We start from the raw sequence: 21,454 nt of genomic DNA, 5'->3' as shown, positions 1-21,454 counted from the left end.
CTCACACACAGACTCATACAGACAGACAGAGAGGGAGACAGACAGGTAGAGACTAGGGTCAATTTTGATAGCAGCCAATTAACCTACTAGTATGGTTTTTGGAGTGTGGGAGGAAACCGGAGCACCACGCAAACACAGGGAGAACATACAAACTCCACACAGATAAGGCCATGGTCGGGAATTGAACTCATGACCCCAGTGCTGTGAGGCAGAAGTGCTAACCACTTAGCCACCATGCTGCCCCAATATATAGTCTATACTGCAAAGCACTTTTTTTAAGATATAATATATAACTATATGTGTGAATTTAAATTGACATGCTTTACTCTAAGTACCGCTAGTAGACCTGGGGCTAGATTTACTAAGCTGCGGGTTTGAAAAAGTGGGGATGTTGCCTATAGCAACCAATCAGATTCTAGCTTTCATTTATTTAGTACTTTCTACAAAATGACAACTACAATCTGATTGGTTGCTATAAGCAACATCCCCACTTTTTCAAACCCGCAGCTTAGTAAATCTAGCCCCTAATGTTAGACATATTTCTTCTGAACTACACACCCATAGTGCATTTGTTGCTTCTATAACCCAGCATAAAGTATTCTTTTTTTTTTTTTTTGCAAATGTCTGACAGACCTTTTTAACGTAAGTTCTACTAAAAATAAAAAAAACATATCGTACTTGCGTGATCTGTCTGTATGTACTTGTGACTGGATCAATTATAAATAACTTATTGTATAAATATATTTAAATTATTAGCAAGTGCGCCAGTAGATATCTTGCAAATGTAGTGATTTTGATACTGTTATATTTGTATATTAGTGATGTACTGATTTCTGATGCAGTAGCCATGGTAGAGGAAATGTGTTGGTGTAAGAAAGGAGGAAAGGAAATCCTAAATTAAGTTAATTAATTATTTTTATCTGAGAAGTGACAAAAACCTGTTTTAGCCTGAAGGCCCAGCAGGAGGTTGTTTCCTGTGTCTTGTTAGAGAGACCGAAAAACCTAACAATGTAGACAGCAAATTTGAGGAAATCAGGTTGATGTGAATGTTAAATTGTGTTAGATAGAAGATTAGATTGTGTCCTGATGTTAAATTAGCTAATGTGATATCAGACGTTGCGGGGCCTGGTCGGATCAGGGGGCCGGGCTACCCCTTGATGACATGCATAAAAGGAGGACTGTTTGACCATGTAATGTATCATTTTCATCTGACTTCTGGATGATCACCAGTACCACAAACTGGTGTGTAAAAGTCCTTATCAGGTGAGCAATAAACCATCACTGCTTGAAGATTCAGCCTGCGACTATCACCCACAGTATCCTGTGAGCAGCAGATAAGCGCTTACACTGTAATCCTGTCCTGTGTTGAATCCAGTGTCTGTGTCAACACTCTGCCCGCTACCCAGCAGTCCTAGACCATAGTAAGCGGTCAGGAGGTACCAGCCAGCCCACAGCAAAAAGCCATTACAGCAACTATACCAGCTACCCCAAAAGTATGTTCTGGATGCCGCAAAGGAGCCCAGTGGTGGCAGTCGAATTATCCTTCAACTATTGCGCAATTGGCATTCGCAGTTGGCGAGTGTCTTGTGGCAAAGAGACACCAGTAGGAGAGGTCAGTAACAGTTGGCTACTGACGGTGAGAAGGAAACCAACATAAACTGTGCAGAAAGGACATTCGAAACCCCTACAGACCAGGTGACAAAGTAAGCCTATCTGGTCACAGTACTCAATAACCAGGCCACTCCCACTTAGTAATAGAAATAGTCTGTTTGATGTATGGAACATCTCATTTAAATGTTGTGCATTTATCCTGTTTTTCTTGTTTGTTTTTTACATTTGTTTGCACTATATAAACTAGCAGTTGTTTTCATTCAGTATGTCAGGAGATTTTGTGTGTCACAGTACTAGGCTGGAGGTGTTGGAAAATAAGTCATACAGAAATTGTTTAAATAAAAAGTGGAGATATGTAAACTATAATTTAACTTTAAATGATTTCACTAGGCCAGGCTTGGCTAACCTGTGGCTCGCCGGGTGCTGCAAAACTACTAGTATGCTTTGCCAGCTATCACCTGGCTTTCTGCTGGCAAAGCATGCTGGGGTATGTAGTTTCACAACACTTGGAGACACATGGGTTGGTCAGACCTGAACTAGGCATTACCTAGATTTTTAATGATTTTAGTTTCATTTACTTTGATTTTTGTTTTTTTTCTGTTCTCAAAAAAATGTCTGACATTTGCGAAACCCCAGAAATTCTGTTTGTTGGGATTCAGCCAGATTTACGCTCATAGTTCACTAGTTGAGTCAAGTCTCTGATCTCTAAACAGCTATAACGGTAGGCATCCTTGGCTTGTTAAAACTATAACGGATCACAGGGCGTTGCACACCAGCAGCAGACTGGTGACTCTATTGGGGGGTGTCAAAAAGCAATACCGCTCCATCAATGTGCCATCCAGTGGTCCCAGTATAGTTGACAGGGGCCCATAAGACACAAAAAGATTTTTGATATGAAAGTTATTTGAACAAAAGACTCCACAAATTCTTGTTTACAACTGCATTATAGATAAAAAAAAAAATCTTTCTTGATTCAACATAGTACAAATGGGGAAAAACAACAGAAACCGGCTGGTACTAAATGATTTAAATCACGGGATCCTGATTTAAATCATGTCATATACTGCAAAATCAGGAAGTTGTCCAATATTACACTGTGTTGGCATAAAAACATTATGGTTTCGCTACGCGTGGCCTGCATGGAATGGCTCATAACTGAGAACTCTTATGCATGGAAAATGTAAATCTATTTATTATATATATATATATATATATATATATATTACACATATATATATATATTACACATATATATATATATATTACACATATATATATATATATATTACACATATACAGGGTGATTCAAAAGTCGTAGTACACCCTTTTATTTCAAAAACTCTACAGGAATTGGGCCGATTTCAAGATGGCGGCCATGCTTGGTACATACCGTAAAAGATAGACCACGTCACCCATACCTTACTGGAGTATTCAGGTTTCCCAATTTCCTGTAGAGTTTTTGAAATAATAGGGTGTACTGCGACCTTTAAATCACCCTGTGTGTGTGTGTGTGTGTGTGTATATGTATATGTATATGTGTATATATATATAATGTTATAAGATCCCTTTTTGGTTTGGTGCCTTTCCTGCTCTGTAAAGTCGACGCTCATATCTACCTTTACTCCCCTGAACTCTCTCTTCCTCTTTTATCCAGTGTGATAATCAACTGCCTCTCTTTCATCTTCACTTTGATGTCTCAACACTACCTCAAGCCCAAAACTGAGGTCCTCATCATTCTCCCTCCTAGCGTCTCTAGCACTCTCCCTCCTCATACTTCCCCGTTCCCCACACTTGCAGCCTTGGTGTCATCATTGCCTCCCCATATCCAGTCCCTTACACAATCTTGTTGCAGCCTCCTTCGTAACATTGCCAGAATATGCCCCTTTCTCACTCAGGATGTTAAAAAACCCTTGTCTGTTTTGTCGTTATCTCCCGCCTTGATTACTGCAATTTCCTATTATCTTCCCCACTCCCATCCTTCTCTTCTTCAAACTGTCTAGAAAGCAGTTGTGAGACTGATCTTCCTCTACCACCGCTCCTCATCTACAGCACCACTCTGCAAATCCCTACACTGGCTTTTCATCACCTCCAGATTTCTCTGGCTCCCCTACTTAAATTTCTGATCTGGTTATGAGAACACTCCTGCTTGACCTTTCTGCTCTGCTTCTGACCTACACCTCTCCGTCCATCTGATAACTACCTCTCACTCACGCTTCCAAGACTTCTCTCGTGCGGCTCCCCACCTATGGAACTCCCTGCCCCACCTGACCAGGCCCCAACTTCCAATCTTTCAGGTGCTATTGCAAAACCCATCTCTCAGCTATAGCCTATCCTGCCACCACCTGATACTACTCCCTCTGTACACTCTTCCTGCCACTTAAACTCTTGTTTCATTAGCTCATATTAGCTCTACTTAGACTGTAAGTTCTCACAAGCAGAGCCCTCTCTGCCCTCTGTCTCATATCTGCGCCTCCTTTGTCTGCCCTGTATGTACGTGTTTTATGTTTCATTTTCACCCTTCTCGCTCCTCTTCAGTCTATAATCAATGCTGCAGCGAGACTAATCTTCCTCTCTTGCCAGTTGACATCTGCCTCCCCTCTCTGTCAAGCACTCAACTGACTCCCTTTCTGCTACAGAATCCTCTTCAAATTCCTCACCCTCACCTACATAAACCTCTAATTCCACTGCTCCTTACGTCCTCAACCTGCTCTCCATTCATACTCCCGCTCTACCATCAGCCAACGACCACCGACTCACTTCCCATCTGGTAACCCTGTCTCACTCTTGCACTCAAGATTTATCCTGTGTTGCCTCCTTCCTCTGGAACAATCTCCCTTGTTCTATCAGGCTGTCCCCTAGCCTGCAAAACTTCAGACGGTCACTTAAAACCCACCTGTTCAGGAAAGCCTACCAGTCCACTGTCCTGCCCCTTTCCTCTTCATCCTGCCTTTCATGCTCCTTCACAATCTGGGAAGTATTCCTCACGTTCATTCATCCTCCGCTACTCTCATAACCCACTTGTGCTTATCTCTCTCTTCAGATTTCTAGTTCCCTTACTCTGACTTACCACTATGTGATTCAGGCTGGTCTACCCTATCCCTTTGGATTGTAAGCACTGTGAGCAGGGCCCTCTAACTTCATGTTCTCCTCCTCCTCCTGTGCCTTTGGCACACTAGCTTTATTTTGCACCTCGTCACTAGGCTCCTGTCCTTGATCTCCTCATTTATTATTATTAATATTATTATTATCTTTGACTTATAAGGCGCCACAAAGGGTCCGCAGCGCCGTACATTACATATACAGAAAACAGAACCAAGACACAACATGATACACAAATATATACAAACACAGGTGCATGGGTAAAGCAAATCAGATTATATCTGACAGATAGTGAAAGGGATGGTAGAAATCAGCAGGAAGAAGGCCGAAGCTTAATAAAACAGGTAAAACAGGGCTAGCAAAGCAGGCCAAGAGGTACAGAGGGTGAAGGAACAGTAGAAGGAGCACACAAGGAAAGAGGGCCCTGCTCATGAGAGCTAACAACCTAAAGGGAAGGGGGAAGACCCAAAAAAGGGTGGTACTAACTAGGGGAGAGAGCCAGGACAAGAGAGTTAGGAGGACTGATAGACTTGAATAAAGAAATGAGTCTTAAGGGCACGCTTGAAGCCCTTGAGAGTATATGCTAACCTGATGGAACGTGGAAGATCGTTCCACAGCAGGGGAGCAGCCCGGGCAAAGTCCTGAAGACGAGAGTGAGAGGAGGTGATCAGTGAAGTAGTGAGGCGGCGGTCAGAGGCAGAGCGGAGGGGGCGGGTAGGAGTGTAGGTAGAGATGAGATTGGAGATGTAGGGAGGGGAAGATTGACTAAGAGCTTTAAAGGTGAGGGTGAGGAGTTTAAATTTAATTCTGTAGGGTATGGGGAGCCAATGTAGTGACTGTTGGAGGGAGACCGCAGAGATAGAGCGGCGGGAGAGAAAAATGAGGCGGGCAGCAGCATTGAGGATAGACTTAAGAGGATCAAGGCGAGAATCAGGTAGGCCAGAGAGAAGAAGGTTACAATAGTCAAGGCGAGAGATAAGTGAGTGAACAAGGGTTTTTGTGGCTTCCGTGGTGAGAAAGGGACGTATCTTAGAAATATTCCGAAGGTGGAAGTAACAAGATTTAGAGAGGGACAGAATGTGAGGTATAAATGAGAGGGAGGAATCAAGGATGACCCCAAGGCATCGGACTTGGGGGACAGAAACGAGGGTAGTGTTATTAACAGAAATAGAGAGGGGGGGAGGGGGGAGAGTCCTGGCAGGGGGGAAGACTATAAGCTCGGTCTTGGAAATATTGAGTTTAAGGAAGCGTTGGGACATCCAAGATGAGATGGCCGAGCCTTTGCATCTCTATCACTGGCTCTGATCCTGTTGCGCCCACACTCCTGGGCACAGGTTCAGCTTGCTTTACTTCATTCCCCCACCTCTCCTCCTTCTCTTTTCTGGTTCCTAAGTGTTCTAGAATTCACTCATACTTATTTATCCTGTGTGTCTGTTCTTAGCTGAGTTGATATTTTAACTTCACAGTGTTTATTATATGCTATGTTCTGTTTTCGTCCTATATTTTCTGTACAGTGCGGCAGACCCTTTGTGGCGCCCTATAAATAAAGAATAATAATAATATTTTGTATGACTTTTAATGCTGAATTTCTGCTATAGATGGCTTATAGTCACCTGTAATTGTACAGCTGCCTGTGGTGGTTTGCCTGCACTGTGCTCACCAATGGTGAATACAGCCATGGATAGTACTCAAAATAGTCAATAGATCACTGGAAGGACCCACTGTCTTGCAGCACTAAATTCAAACTCTGGATAGAACCTAGATGCAGCAGGTTGCACTTATGGAAAGTTCAGCATTTGAAAATTTATACCATGAGTATAGATAGTGCAGTCGCTATTTTGGAGAACATGCATACTGTACTGTCTTTACCTTCCAGCAAATGTAGCCCAAGGCATCATATCACTTATGGTCGTGAGTACATTCCCTAAAATAAGATTTCTGAAGTCTGCTGTGCCTTAAGCTGTGTACACACTATAGGGTTTTAGTCCAATAATCGGCTCAACCAGCCGACATACGACCGCTCGTTCGAAAGTCGGGTCAGTGTGTGCAGTGACACAATGGTCGAAAGTCTGCCCAAATGGAATATTGTTGCCTCATTTGGTTGGTCGTACCGTTCAATGTTGTCGTTCCAATCTCGTTTCCGTTGTGTAGTGTGTATAAAGGTCAGACTGATCCACGACAATCCTCCAATACTTCCTCGACCTGGGGCTCTGTTGGGGGCGTGTGTATGTAAATTTGTGATGCCTGTACCAGTCCCACATGGTGCGTTAACCACATATCACTGACTTGTGTTTTGTATGGATGTATATTGCACCTGTCTGGTTGCAGACCATTATATTTGTGTAAAGGCATGTGTGTTATGTATCTATTCATATTTACCCTTTATAAACTTATACCCTTATAAACTATTAAACTTATAATGTCATATTAACCTTTTATTAACTAATATTTGTAAAATACCCAGAATAAACCACAAAGTGTTCATGCAACAGTTAATTTGCAGGAAAAAGTACTAACATTTTTATTGCAGAATTTGACAAGTGAAACAAATAGTATTACACTTTAAAGGTGCTAGTAGAAAACAGGCGCCATTTTGGTTATTATAACGGTACAGGTATGTACCCAAAGCATTTAGTTGTCTATACATGTTCACTGAAATACCTTTGTGTATAACTTCTTTCATATGTTGGTATTCAACTTCAATTTTTTTTTTAGTTTGATAACAGGTGTTACATTAGTGGCATCTAAACAGGCCTTCTCACCGTTAATTCTTTGTTCTGTCCAAAAAAAAATCTGTTACAAATCAGACGTTTGCATTGCTTTGTGTGAAACTAGAATGAAATACATAGGGGCATATTCAATTGTTGTTTTTCCACGCCGCGGAAAAACTATTACCGTTAATACGGTAATAGCTGGATTTCAGCTCGCGGCTCAAGGAGCTGCGAGCTGACATCCAGCGAGTAAATTACCGTATTAACGTTTTTTCCCGCGCACGATTACCGGAATAACGGTAATCATGCGCGGACCGCGAGATTTTCGGCGTTTCCACCGAGAATTGAATATGCCCCAAAAAGTCCTTCAAACAGGTACACTACATGTGCTACTCACTTTTTTTTTAATGTCGTCGTCATACTGGTCCAGTACTTTTACCATCATCTCCACCTCTTTTGGGCTCATTGGCTTTGCTCTTTGCTTTTCTTGAGCATTTCCATCCCCCACCTTAACTTTTTCAACATTTTTTGGCCCTTCCAGCACCATTTCTGACTTTGTCTCCGTCTCCTCACCCGCAACCCCCACTGACACCTTCTCCTCACCCGCAACCCCCACTGACAACTTCTCCTCACCCGCAACCCCCACTGACACCTTCTGCTCACCCGCCATCTTCTCACGTTCCTCGGCGCCAGACAGGCTCCTCTGTCATTTTATACACTCAGACATGGGCGTTCGTTTCTGCTTTGGACCAATCAGCGATGATGCCTGCAGAGAATGGAGCATTGTGGGTGATGCCTATTCATGTATAATAACCTCGTGTATGGAGATTTTGGGCTATAACTTTAACCCGTACAGGACCATTACATACAAAGGGATTTTATTATTAGGGAATAATTATTGCATTGCACTTTGCAAGTTAAATGGTTTTTTTTCTAAATTTTATGTATGGTAATAAACTTCTATTTTATAGAAATGAATGAAGAGACAGTATTGTCTTTTTTTTATGCGGTTTTGGGTGTTAACTATAGTGAAAGCTCTTCCCCTTTATGCTAATGTCATTGGTATATTGTTACATGCCCTGCAAGTGTTGCTTCAGTGTGTACGAAATTAAAATCACTGCTCACGACAACATGGCTGTAAAAAGTCGCTACCGGGACAGCCGCACTTCCCTTTATCGTCTGAAACAAGGCTAGTGTGTATGCAGTCCATGGACTGAGTGATTGGACCATAGATCGGATGTAAAATCGATCGGCATAAAAAGTTGGTGAAAAATTCTGTAGTGTGTACCGAGCTTTAGAAATGGTTACCCCTCCTGAATTGTTTACATATATTCTTGTAAATGTCATTACATGTTTTATGTAACTGCAATAATGACACTTGAAGTGTCACAGATTGCAAACAGTATCTGTAAACAGCATCGTTAGGCTGAACTATCTTTCATATCAAGTACAGTGTCAGCAGAAAGTTCCTTGTTTTATGGGGAGGTGATTTCATTTGGTTGGTTGATGTCTTAGAATTCTGGGAAACATTATCAGTGACTAGAATTTAGTGTTAATTTGTTTTGGAAAGTAGTCTTAGTGGAATGTTATTTTGTTCTGTTAGAACATCATTTTTGTTATCATGACAGGTTACTATGCCTTAAATGGGTATAATTTGTTCTTGCTCTGCATATTTATATACGTACATCTATGGTAGCTGATAAACTGGGTGTAAATATGACTCATAGGGGAAGATTCAGTTCGGAGCGACGTGCCTCTGGAACATTCCGCAGAGAAGTTCTTTGTTCATTTTTCCTCACACCCAATAGTGGTGCGTAGGAAAATGAGCAGAGATTCCTTACCGTAATAGGCGGTAATGTGACCAGCCGGACATCGCGTTGGTATCTGGCAGCGCATTGCTCCGCATTGAGCGGTATAAGTTAGTTAACTTGCATTTCAGCTTCAAACATATCGCCAGTTAAACGGTCCACTGCTGTTACCTTTATATTTTATCATTAAGTAAGAGTTTATTTAGTGTTTTTGTAGAAGTTGCTCAAAACTCATTTCAAATGGAAACAAGGGGGATAGACTGATCTGAAAATCATGCAGACATTGGACCAAGAAATCCAGCTGCCAGCAGAATTCTGCTGTATGGGTTGCTCCGTACGTTAAAGTATGGCCCAAGCAGCATGTACAACACCAGTCATCTGAACAAGGCCTTGAGCCTTTTTTTCAGTCCGTCACAATAGTGAGAATCTGATGCAATGGTTGGTGGTGAATTTGAAAGAGACTGTACCTTAAAAATAATTGGTTTGTTATGTGCTATACTTTTAAACATAATGCTCTATCTCTTATTAATTTTATAACAATAAAACATGAAGATTACTTTATCCTCTGTAGAAAACGGTTTTCGTGCTGCAAAACAGAACGATCCAACCACTGTGTGTTCCCTGATCACGTGAGATCTGTTAGTGCCGGTATTATAACTGCATGCTGGCCGCATTTCCAAGCATATGTTTTGGGAGTATGGTATTTTTGGGAGTCTCACTATGATTATTGTACCACTACACTATAATCTTCTATATATTTTTATTAAACAAAAATGTAAAGATGAACTCAGAAATAACATTTTAGTGTAAAACCTTGTTAACCAAACCTATTAGAACCAATTAATGAGTTACTTATCCATTGGCGATAATAAGTCAGTTTTGCCGTAGAAGTTTGAAATAATCACTTCACCTCATAAACTGGCAGTTCCCAGTAGCGCCCTTACAGTAAAATGGTATTGGCGCTGTTATAGTAAAATGGTATTGGCGCTGTTACAGTAAAATGGTATTGGCGCTGTTACAGTAAAATGGTATTGGCGCTGTTACAGTAAAATGGTATTGGCGCTGTTACAGTAAAATGGTATTTCTGACTGAAGCACTTTCTCGAAATTATACAATTTTGATGATGTCCCTTTTCTGCTAACGTTTGACTCTCTTAAATAGGAATAATATTTTCTGCCAATGTTTCTGTGCCTGGACAAAATATAGATATTCCAGTTTTGAAAGAAATGAACTACCTGAACTGATTATGCAGGAAATATATACTTATGTGACCATGGATGATTGCTAAATATGTGTTTAACAAGGGACATGTATATTATCTGCTACACCGTTTAGGATAGACTTACATACGATGCACAGTGGATGACCCTACGGTGTCTCATACCTCCCTGAGTGATATGTGTTCTGTATTGATAAACGCTCATCCGCTGAAATCAGCACTGGAAACACCTTGCAGTGTACTCATGTGATATAACTTGGCAGTGTACGTAATGTACATAAATGATTCTTCATCCTAGGTTCACCTTTCAGACCGGCTTCCAGCTTTGATAACTTACTGTATATTTGTCCGTCTCTTGCAGTGACAGTTATGCACGCGTGCGAGCTGTGGTGATGACGCGGGATGACTCGAGTGGCGGGTGGCTGCCACTTGCAGGAGGGGGACTCAGCTGTGTCACCGTGTACAAGACTCTCCACCCTGAGGATAATAGCAGCGCAGACTTTCTTGTCCATGGAGAGAGGCTCAGAGATAAAACGGTGAGACAGGCAGTGTAGAGTACCGCGCCATGTGCTGTGACAGTCGTGGCCATGCGCCTTCACATGCTTACCTTTACACTGGTTACTTGTGCCCCTGTGCCTAACCACCTCCCTGCCCTGTTGCTTGTTGATCACCTTACTCTGTTGGTCTCACTTCCTCTATCCTAGCATCAGCCTCTGTCTGACGTTTACCTGTTTTACGTCTAACCTATACTGTGTTTGCTCATTACGCCTTTATATTTGCCTTTTGCAACTCTCCTCTGGTTTCTCAAGTCTATCTGTTTCTGTGTTAACATGGCCGACTTCATATGTACATCTGTCATGTTATCCTGTGGGTGGGAAAGGAATGCACAGAATTCTGTTGGTAATAATTGTTATTCACTGTTTGCAATTCTTATCACACTGCTTAGTAAATACAAACTGTAGAATTGTTCATGGTGCAGCAGAGAGGTGTTGAGCATTACTGGATGACACAGGCAGTCTGGAAAGGCTAATGTAAATATATATAAGGGATGGTTTTTTTGTATTGTAGTCTTTGATTTGGATTTAAGCTCATGTTAAAGTTAGTATACCTGTATCAGCGAGTTCACTCTTTTATGTTTTCTGGATCACTGGGTTGTAAATATATCAATACAAGGCGAATGCTGGAAATAAGAATACATATTTGACTCTTCGCTTAGTGTTTAAAGCATTGTTTGATTTTACCTGTTAAAACAATATTGTTTTAGGCTTGTAGTAATTGGCTGTACACAGTCTATCTAGTCCTTTCCTATATACAGTATATATCTGTCTCTTTTCCCCCCCAAGTAGATTATATGGCTGTCAGCGTCATGCTTCTCACTTCATATCCAAAAACATGTGCCCGTGGTCCTTGCTCACCATGCTTGTTGCCGAGTGCTTGTGTCCATGGTGACAGAGCACAGTATAATAAGTCTGGAGGAGACAGACTGTTAGTGCAGGATAACTACAGGATCCTGCATGAATCAGCTGGCTCCTGGCATGTCAGAGCCTGTGGGGTGTGAAATCCGGGCACAGAGCCAACGATCTTCATAGGTCGGGTTTAGGATATGGAGCCAGGCGTTACAGGGCTGGAGAGTCCCACAACATGGGTTCTGAGGGTAGATGATATAGTGATCACGTCATAGGTCTGTTTAGAATATAGCATTACTGATATCCATTCTTCAGATTCACAGTTCTCATTATGGTATATAGGGAAAAAGAAAGTGTTATCATCTGAAATGTTAAAAAGAATGAAACCCAGAAAATGGAAACATTTATTTTAAAACTCATTGTAATCTTTTGGTATATGCAAGATTGATAAATTACTAATTTATACTTCATCAGTTTTATAGTTGATGCGTTTGCTTACAGCAGGGGCGGATCCAGAAGTTGATTGTACCGGGGGCGATTTAGGGGGGGTGAATTTAGCCCCGCCCCCTTTTTGACACTTAAGGCTGCTGACGGCTACACACTATGTGCAGATCCGTTCAGCAGAGAGAGTTAGGGAGAGAGTCCTGCCCGGCTGCTCTGATTGTGTCAATCAGAGCAGTTGGGCAGGACTCTCTCCCTAACTCTCTCTGCTGAACGGATCTGCACATAGTGTGCAGCCGCCGGCAGCAAGCCCCTGCTAGGGGGGGCGTTCGCCCCCCCCCCCTGGATCCGCCACTGGCTTACAGTATATCAGAGAAACTTCTATAGTAGCGGAAATCATTTCTTCTGATTTTTATTTTTATTTACAAAAAAAAAAGTGTAAATTTCATTGTATATTTTACTAGGATTGACGAATAACATGGGACTTGTGCTCCATTTACCATATGTAGCATAGTTCTGGTCTTTGCTGATATATAGGGCATATTGATTATCAGCACTGCCTTTTCCAGAGCATTTATAAGCCTGGCTGGAGTGGCAGCTTTTGCCAACTGGAAGCAGGTGTGTATTTTACATCAGTAAATGCAGTGATCTGGTTAATGTAAGAAGCAGATTTCACTTACTACAGCCATGTCTAGTAGTTCCATCCCCCACACTCTCCTCAGACTGCACGAGGGCCGACTAAATCCACAAATTCGTCAATCTTCCTGTAACTCCTTCCCGTCAGGTGAACAAGTAATGCATTACATTTTTGCTGTAATTATTGATTGTTGGAAGTACTTGTAACACACACCGGGTGCAGAGAAGTTGAAAAAAGGCCATATTGAAAACCAATTTGTGGTCCGTGCTGACTGCATTATAAATGTCTCTCAAGTTAACATTATCAGAATAGTGCTTCACTCCTAAATAAAGCAAAGAAACGTTCCACAGCAATCATCCTAAGAGGAGGGTAACTGTAGGAGAGAGACACATTTACCCTCTGGAGTTACAAGAGCTTGGCTAAGTTCATAGTCACATCTCATCTCATCTGATCATTTCCATTTAAAAAATAATACTGCACAAAATGTGATAAAAGTAGCTGATAAAATAAATGTCATTGTGAATTTATGTACGTAGCAACTTTTCCCATAAAGTTTTTATGTATTGACTCTTTTTTTTTTTTAGTTGCAGTTAAGGTTGTGTACCCTGTATTGCTTTGTATTTTACATTGGTGTGAGTGCAATATAACATATCTAACCTATCTTAGTTTGAGTCTTGGCTGGTTTATTTGGCTGTCCATGTGTTGGGGCATATGGCATAGATTCAGTCTTTGAAGTAAAGTTAATAACGTGAGGTCATCATTTGACTGCCAATGGCTGATTGCTCATTCTGACCAGATTACTTTTTAGGGCCACAAAATAGTTTTAGGTGTTGAGATATTTTGGCTTAATTTGGTCTAAAATTAATTAATAGTTGGACAAAATTGCTACATGTTTTACCAGTGTAAATAAATGTGTACCATTTTCATTCACATTCCCTCAGTCCATTTACACTCTCATCTCCTCAAGGGTAATTTATTGCCTCACTGGGCCTCATCTACAAAGTGCAAAAGGTCTTTGTTTTGTAAATGGTTCACCCAGCCAACACCCAGGTGTACCCTTACTTTCTGCTTTCAAGAGACGCCTCTGCAAATTAGAAATGTGCCTAGGTTTGAGGAGAGGCTGAAAAAATCTGAAGGGGCGCAATATGAAACCATGTAAATGTCACATCAACAGTTTAACCTCCAACCATGTTATAACCTTTTATTACATTAAACAGTTTTTCTCCTAAAATGCTGCTTGTTTTAGCCTAATTTTTGGCTTAAATGAATCGTGAGTGAGGAGACATTAGTAATGACTTTATGAAAATGTTCTAGGTTTGAAGATTTGTTTTACATTGGGAAAAGTGTGTCTAATAATGCACTTCTCTGCCAAAGCGCATCTGGAAGACACAAAGGAGTAACTTTGCACCTTGGCAAAACCATGTTGCATTGGAGGTGAAGGTAAATTAAATTGTCAGGACAGATTTATAGTTGGGGTAGGGCACGTCCTATATCAACTTTAAATTTCAGTGTAAACTAAAGCTATCAACTATTATTGTGCTACATGAAAATATTGCCAGTATTTCCTTATGTGCAAAATAATAAACTAATTTGCACTCCTTGTAACATTGTTTGTCCAGGACCAAAGTTGCTCCTTTTTTTTGCCTTACTTTCCTTAATGACTCAGGCCCAAAATGTGTTTCATCAAAAGTATAAGACGAGACCTGATTGCATATAATCAATTAATTTTGTGGCGTGGAAGTGGTTTTCTGCCCCTATGCTCAGCAAAGAACTCTACTAAACGTGTGCATTCTACACCCGTTTATCTCATTTCAATAATCTCGCTCCATATAACAAATTGCTCTGCTCTGAAAATCTTTGCGCACTCTTTCTCGCGAGGAACACCTTCCGTTCGCCCAACTCCTCATCGGCCAGTGAACAGCTCTGCTCCTCTGCAAGCAGCGCCATCTTGCTTATTAAACCCATACATTTTGACAGAAATTGTGGTGCACGGTACCAGCAAATGTGATATTGCACCTCAGCCATTTTGCTCTTTGTAAATGAGCCATGTTTTCCTGGACCATATAGAAATCGCCCTGTAATGTGACTGTAATCTCAGTCTGCCAAATGTGTAGTTTCAACCATTATGTTATATAAAATAAAAAGTTATTTCTAGATCATTTTACGAGTTATTATAATCATACTGTTGGCAGGACATTCACTAGAATGAGATCAAATAAGAAAATACATTTATTGGATAGAGTAATGCTGGAAGAATTAACTAAATCAATGTGGGGAGACATTAACCCCTAGAAAGAGCGGGAAGTAACATTAGTGTATTTCCTGATTTTACTCCCCTTCCCTTCACTGGTAATAATACATAAGTGTTAAGGAGAGGAATGTGACCTCCAGAGGCAGCAGGGGTATTGATTTTTTTTTTTTAGAGCCAAAGTAAAGAGGCCTCCTCCTGGGACCAGGTTCAGCATCTATGCGGAGGCCAGTCAGTGTCAGGTCAGACCTCATGTTGCTTCCACACATCCTGCATTATTACTGTCACCTTCCTGCTCTGGGCTCCAGCCAGTCTGCAGGAAGCCATAGCAATGCCTCCGTCTGATGTCTTTATCACCTAGGAATAAATCCACATTGCATCCTGCTGGTGCAGTCCTGAGTTTTCAGAAAGGATGTGTCTTTCTTACTAGCTGGAATTCTCTGTGTGTCTGCTAAAATAATTCTGTTGCAGTGTGTTACTGTGTAATTCTGTGCTCCACAGTCTATTTTCATCTGACTTATTCAGATTTATTGGGGATATATAGTGTATGTGAAAACAGTTTGTTTTTTCCATGTCCTTTGTAAAAAGAAAAAAAATGTAAATATTAAGAGGACTTGTCAGCTACACACTGGTGGCAGCCATTTTGTAATCTGAAAGAATATTCATAACAATTCTGCTCTTTCGATTCACTAGGAAATATTTTAATCACTGAGGCATGATACACAAAGTCCTCATTGATTTACTTAGTTCCTAGTGAATTGATAAGGTGACTTATGGTTATACATTTAATTCATAGGCTCACTTGTGGGTATAAATTCTGTACATTTTATTTTCAATAGTAGAATACTGTGGTATGTGAAGAGGCTGTATCTTATCTTTCTTCATGACCAGAGGTAGTTTGCTCTAGAATAACCAAAGCAATTTTTGTGTTTTTGTGCTGATAGCTTTGCTGGAAATAACTTTTATTTGTAGATCTAAGTAAGCAAATTTCATATTTTATTTTTTTTTACCTTTTTATCTAGTTGAGATAGGACTCTGATATGGTAGCCTATTGGATTAAATATCAGAGTAGCCCCTAAAAATTACACCAAGATGCTACCGCCTAGTTCCTACAAGTATGGTACTAAATAAAAAAAAATAAAAAATGATAGTACAGTTTACACATTGGACGGATCAACTTCTGGACCAAAGTGTGCAGGGTCAATATAAATGCTTGGTTTTTGATTCACATATGTCTATAATCATGAGAGATGGGACATGGGGAGGACTTTATTTAATATGCCACTTTTGTGTGTTGGAAGATTTAGATTATCAGGGGCAAACGCAGGATTTGTTGAGGGGGGTTTCCACACCACACCACCAGTGGGCGTGACCAGCATGCATGGGGCGTTGCTATAATATTAGACAGTGCTTGGCTGCTCTCCAACTCTTCCTATCCCTATAATATACATGGGCAATGCTGCGTGCACTCCCTTTTCAAGCAGAGCTGTGTGAAACGGGGGCAGGGTCCAGCTACCTCAATTATACAGTGCCCTAGGCTTGGGGGGGGGGTTCCGGGCACTAGGAAACCCCCCTCGGTTTGCCTATGATTATGTAGGCCAAAGTGCGCTTAGAAATGCGCTTCTCTGCAGAAGTGCAACATGCAAAATGTATTCCTTTAAAAATGTAAGGGAAAATGAGTTATTGGGGGGAGAAAAGGCTGGTGCCCCCTTCCCAATCCAGGAACTGCCCCTGTAAATGCACTCTCTATGACGATCCTTCATCTCATTTAAATAATCTAGTCTAGAAAAAGGAAATCTTTTATTTGTGTGTTTAATGAAAAGGAGGTGCATAATCTGTACTCGGCCAGGAATGTCACTCGCCATTGGCTGGTGCAAACCTTTCCTCAGCCACCAACTGGACCCGCAAATCCATTATCTTCCCTATAAAATCGGATGAATTTGCTGAAAATTGGGAACATGACATAAATGAGCATTTGTGCTGCAAGATAGCACATTTTCACTTTATTTACTGAGCCTTAGGGGTATATTTACTAAACTGCGGGTTTGAAAAAGTGGAGATGTTGCCTATAGCAACCAATCAGATTCTCGTTATCATTTTATCATTTATTTAGTACATTCTACAGAATGACAGGTAGAATCTGATTGGTTGCTATAGGCAACATCTCCACTTTTTCAAACCTGCAGTTTAGTAAATATACCCTTTAATATCATGGCAGGTATAGGATTTATTTTCAGCATTTGGCTGCATACAAGCACTTTCTGTGAGGTTCTGACCGAACTACATCCAAGTTTACTGCAACCTTAGTTCACAGATCACAAAGTTAGCTTTTCCAGAGGTAAAAAATTGCAGTGAGCCAATCTTGGTTTTACGTAATTTAGTTTAAGTATTCAACATAAAGGCCTCAGATTTTGGAACAATCCCAATTTATGTATTTGATGCATCCCCAATCTGGGGATTGTTTTGACAGACTAACCGGGACAGACATTTGTCCTGAACTTTGCTCAGGCCGCATGAGTACAGTAGATGTTGGGGAATACTGGAACACGTTGGGCCACACTGAAGGCAAGTCATGTTGGTAATGAAATGACTGGTCTGATTTTGAAATGAAAATCATCATTACTCTTTTAATGCCAGGTTCAAAAAAACCAAAACTTTATTGTTGTGTTCTCTGTGAATTGAGTATTTCCATCATCACTTGAGTCCTCTTTGTAAAAGAGATTATTCTCCTAGTCAATAACACTCTTCTGATTTCCTAGCTTTGACAGTTATAATATCCTAGACCTCATGAGAAGCGATTAAATAGCAATGCCGGGAAATTACAGTAGATTCTTACTCTTCATATATGGTCACCCACAAAAAGGGACAGGGGGAAACCTGTCGAGGGCCTGTGCTATTATTGCAGAACTTGCATTATGAAGGAACGTTTTAGAAATGGGGCTACATCCTACAATTGTTTGAGTTACCCATCCCAAAGCATAATATTATTGCTCTAAACTTAATTTTATTAATGACTGAGATATAACATTTTTCTTCTCTAACAAGAAGAGGTGGATCCGGGATCAAAAAGTATCAGGGGCCTATAATTCTTATAGCGGTCTAAACTACATAGTGGCTTAAAATCACTTGTGCAGCACAGCGGGTTACAAAACAAGCAATTACTGATTCTCTTAACAGTGTGCCACTAAAACTCATTGATGTAGCCTAGCCCCTGCTCATGCTAGGCCATTTGTAGCATTAATTTAGCAAATGTGATATTAGGGCAAGCCTAAAAATGGAGACTTGTAACACATTAGCGTAAAACAAGGAATTAAAAGCCGTATGATCAGGTGTTCACAAAAAGTACATGTGCACTGCAAACTTTACATTTACGCCCACCCAGAATATATATTGTACCTGTCAAAAATATTACAATCTTGTGCTATAGTTCACACAGATATTCATGTGCTCAAGTAATACAACCTGTGTCACAGCTTTGTTTGTGGTGGGATGTAAAAACATGATTAATTATCTACCACTTTTTAAAAGACAGGAAAAACTTCTACCTCATATTTGTTATATATTATATATATTATGTGTGATACATTTGTAGGCACATTTTGTGTTCGATTCATGTATTTTTAGAATTCATGACCCACAGCAGTTTGGGACAAGTGGAATTCCTGGACCAGGTAGTATATTTATAGGATCAAAGCCTACACACTAAAGCCTGTAGATTGCAACAGCTATATCCTGGCCAATTGTTATCATCATGAAAATTGGAGTAGAAGCATTCCAGGGGGACAGTTTAAGTGTCTCCGAAGGAATTACGCAAAGAGAAATCTTTATGAAGCAGGCCTAGGATTTGAAATCTAAATTTCTGGAGAGAGACTATGGTGAAGATAAGGTCCAAGATGATCTGGAGGTAGAAATGATGGAACATAGAGAACTTCTAACTTATAAAGCAAAATCTCAACAGCAACATGAAGTGATTCTCTTCATTTTCCAGTTCAATAAGCAAGATCTAGATCTAGCTAGGGATCTTGAAAGGTTTGTGTAAAAATATTGGTCCATCCTTCTGAAGGATACAAAATTGTGAACTATTTTACCCTATTTTGTTTCATTTTATTTTTCCAGAGAGGTCCCCTATATAAAAGATTAACTAGTATCAAGATCCACACTCATAACCAAGTGCACAGCCAATAATACTTGGTTGGGAGAAAAGAAAATTGTCTTTTACAACTATAAAAATGGTAACGCAAGGAGACCAAAATGTCTAGTTCTAGTTTGAACAGAATTCAAGTCAAAGGCATTTCCTGTAGAATAAAAGACAGTACAACATGTGATGGTATCTGCTTCAGTGCCCATGCAGACTCCATTATGTAGGCTGGACAATAAGAGGGTTAAGGACGAGAATCTCCGAACATATAAGGAGGAATATTGGAAAACAAATGCAAACTCCAAAGTGTTTCAGGGCAGTTTAGACAGGTACATAACCACAATCCATCCCTATTAACTTATATGGGTATAAAAAAGTCCCTATGCCCTGGGAAAGGGGGGTGAGGTAGACTACATACATATCTCAGGAAGAGACTAAATGGATATAGCAGCTGGGCACCATTGCCCTTAAGAGCCTCAATTTAGACTTGTTCTGAGGAGCTTCTTAAAAGAATAATATATCTGAGATACAGACTGACTGGGATTATGGTTTATTTCTGGATTTCTACTGACAAAAAGGAGACATGAAACTATATGAAAAAGGAGTAAGTGTCCTCAAGGAACTAATTTCCTTTAAAATAAATTTATAGTTTATGATCAAAATCATTTGAGGATCCATTGAAATTTTTCCCCTGTGTTCAGTATTCCAGCATTGGAACCCTCAATTAAGATGAACGTGGCTACCCTCCACACAGCATGTGACTCAACCACCACCTGTAACATTGAATGTTCCTGTGTACATAAGTGTGAATTTGAGCGTTTTTGTTATACCTTTTATAAAATGTATACTAAAGTGTAACTATGGTTTCATTAAGAATACTAAAGAGAGAGAACAGAATGGGGCTTGCTCAATTTGAATGTGACTCTACTGTGTCTATAAAAATCGGATTTTGCACTGAAAACTTACAGTATTTTCCCGGAAGAAGTCTTAATTTCTATCAGACAAAAAAAGTAGGATCCCCTGACTACACCATCATTAACCCGGTGTGATCTGATAAGACCTTCGGAACAGATTTACAGTTTCCAAACATTGAAGCTCATGCCACCAAAAGGAAGTACTCTTAACCAGTTAGAATCACCCATACACATTGCCAAAGCAATGGAGGAGCTGCAGGATTATGGAACAGCCGCACTTCACTGATCACATACAGACACCCGGAGAGACCAGAAAGCTAAAGGACAGGCTTTGAGCATTATGCAGCCCTATCCATATACTGACGAAGAACTTATACAGAAGCTGGCTCCGCAGCGTTAAGAATAGAGCAGTTACGCTCTAAAACCAGAGGATTGCCCGGTCTAAGGAAGGAAACAATCAAAACACTGTCTCCAATTAAAAAACATTAATTTATTAAATTGAGACTATGGGGTATATTTACTAAACGGCGGGTTTGAAAAAGTGGAGATGTTGCTATAGCAACCAATCAGATTCTAGCTGTCATTTATTTAGTGCATTCTACAAAATGAAAGCTAGAATCTGATTGGTTGCTATAGGCAACATCTCCACTTCTTCAAACCCGCAGTTTAGTAAATCTAGCCCTATGTCCCTTTTGTTTTGATCCAATGGTAAATGGAAAGATTTGAACAAGACAATGAACACACTAGATTTTAAAAACAATCAATATTTCTTTTATGAAGATATGATTAGGTGTTTTATGGAAGTTATTTTACTTTGAATAATAGACGGCATCTAAGTTACAGAAACTTTACAGAAAATAACGTTGGATATTGTTATTAATCTTGCATGAATAAGCTATCAAAGAATATTTTAGTATGATATTATTATGGCATGATTGTAGGCATTATTCATGTAACACACTTTATTTGCACAACCCATTTTTATTTTTTTTTTATTTTTTTTTATTGCATTTACTGTAGATGCTGAATTGTCTCCTTTTCTTTCTTGCTTCCGGCACTTTGACCATCGAAACACCAGTTGTACCACTTCTCCCTTTGCTTTAAAAAATTAAAAAAAAAGGAACTACTTCATGAAAAACTTGTAGTTTTGGAAACATAACTAAAACCTGTTTTAATCTTGTCTGTCTAGGTATATCTAAACTATATAACTAATTGGGAAAGG

The 21,454-nt window shown here is 40.1% G+C and overlaps 1 protein-coding gene across 2 annotated transcripts in view; it reads left to right on the top strand.

The window, feature by feature from the left end:
* Nucleotides 1-21,454, top strand: part of SPRED1 (sprouty related EVH1 domain containing 1) — a 101,580-nt gene that overhangs the window by 56,739 nt on the left and 23,387 nt on the right. For both annotated transcript variants that reach the window (XM_075192742.1, XM_075192743.1), the window contains exon 2: nucleotides 10,810-10,984. In XM_075192742.1, the coding sequence (XP_075048843.1) occupies nucleotides 10,810-10,984 (175 nt within the window). The remainder of the gene's footprint in view (nucleotides 1-10,809; nucleotides 10,985-21,454) is intronic.

Source organism: Mixophyes fleayi, chromosome 12, assembly GCF_038048845.1.
Source record: "Mixophyes fleayi isolate aMixFle1 chromosome 12, aMixFle1.hap1, whole genome shotgun sequence".
Taxonomy (NCBI): Eukaryota; Metazoa; Chordata; class Amphibia; order Anura; family Limnodynastidae; genus Mixophyes; species Mixophyes fleayi.
This window is presented reverse-complemented; position numbering and strand designations above follow the sequence as displayed.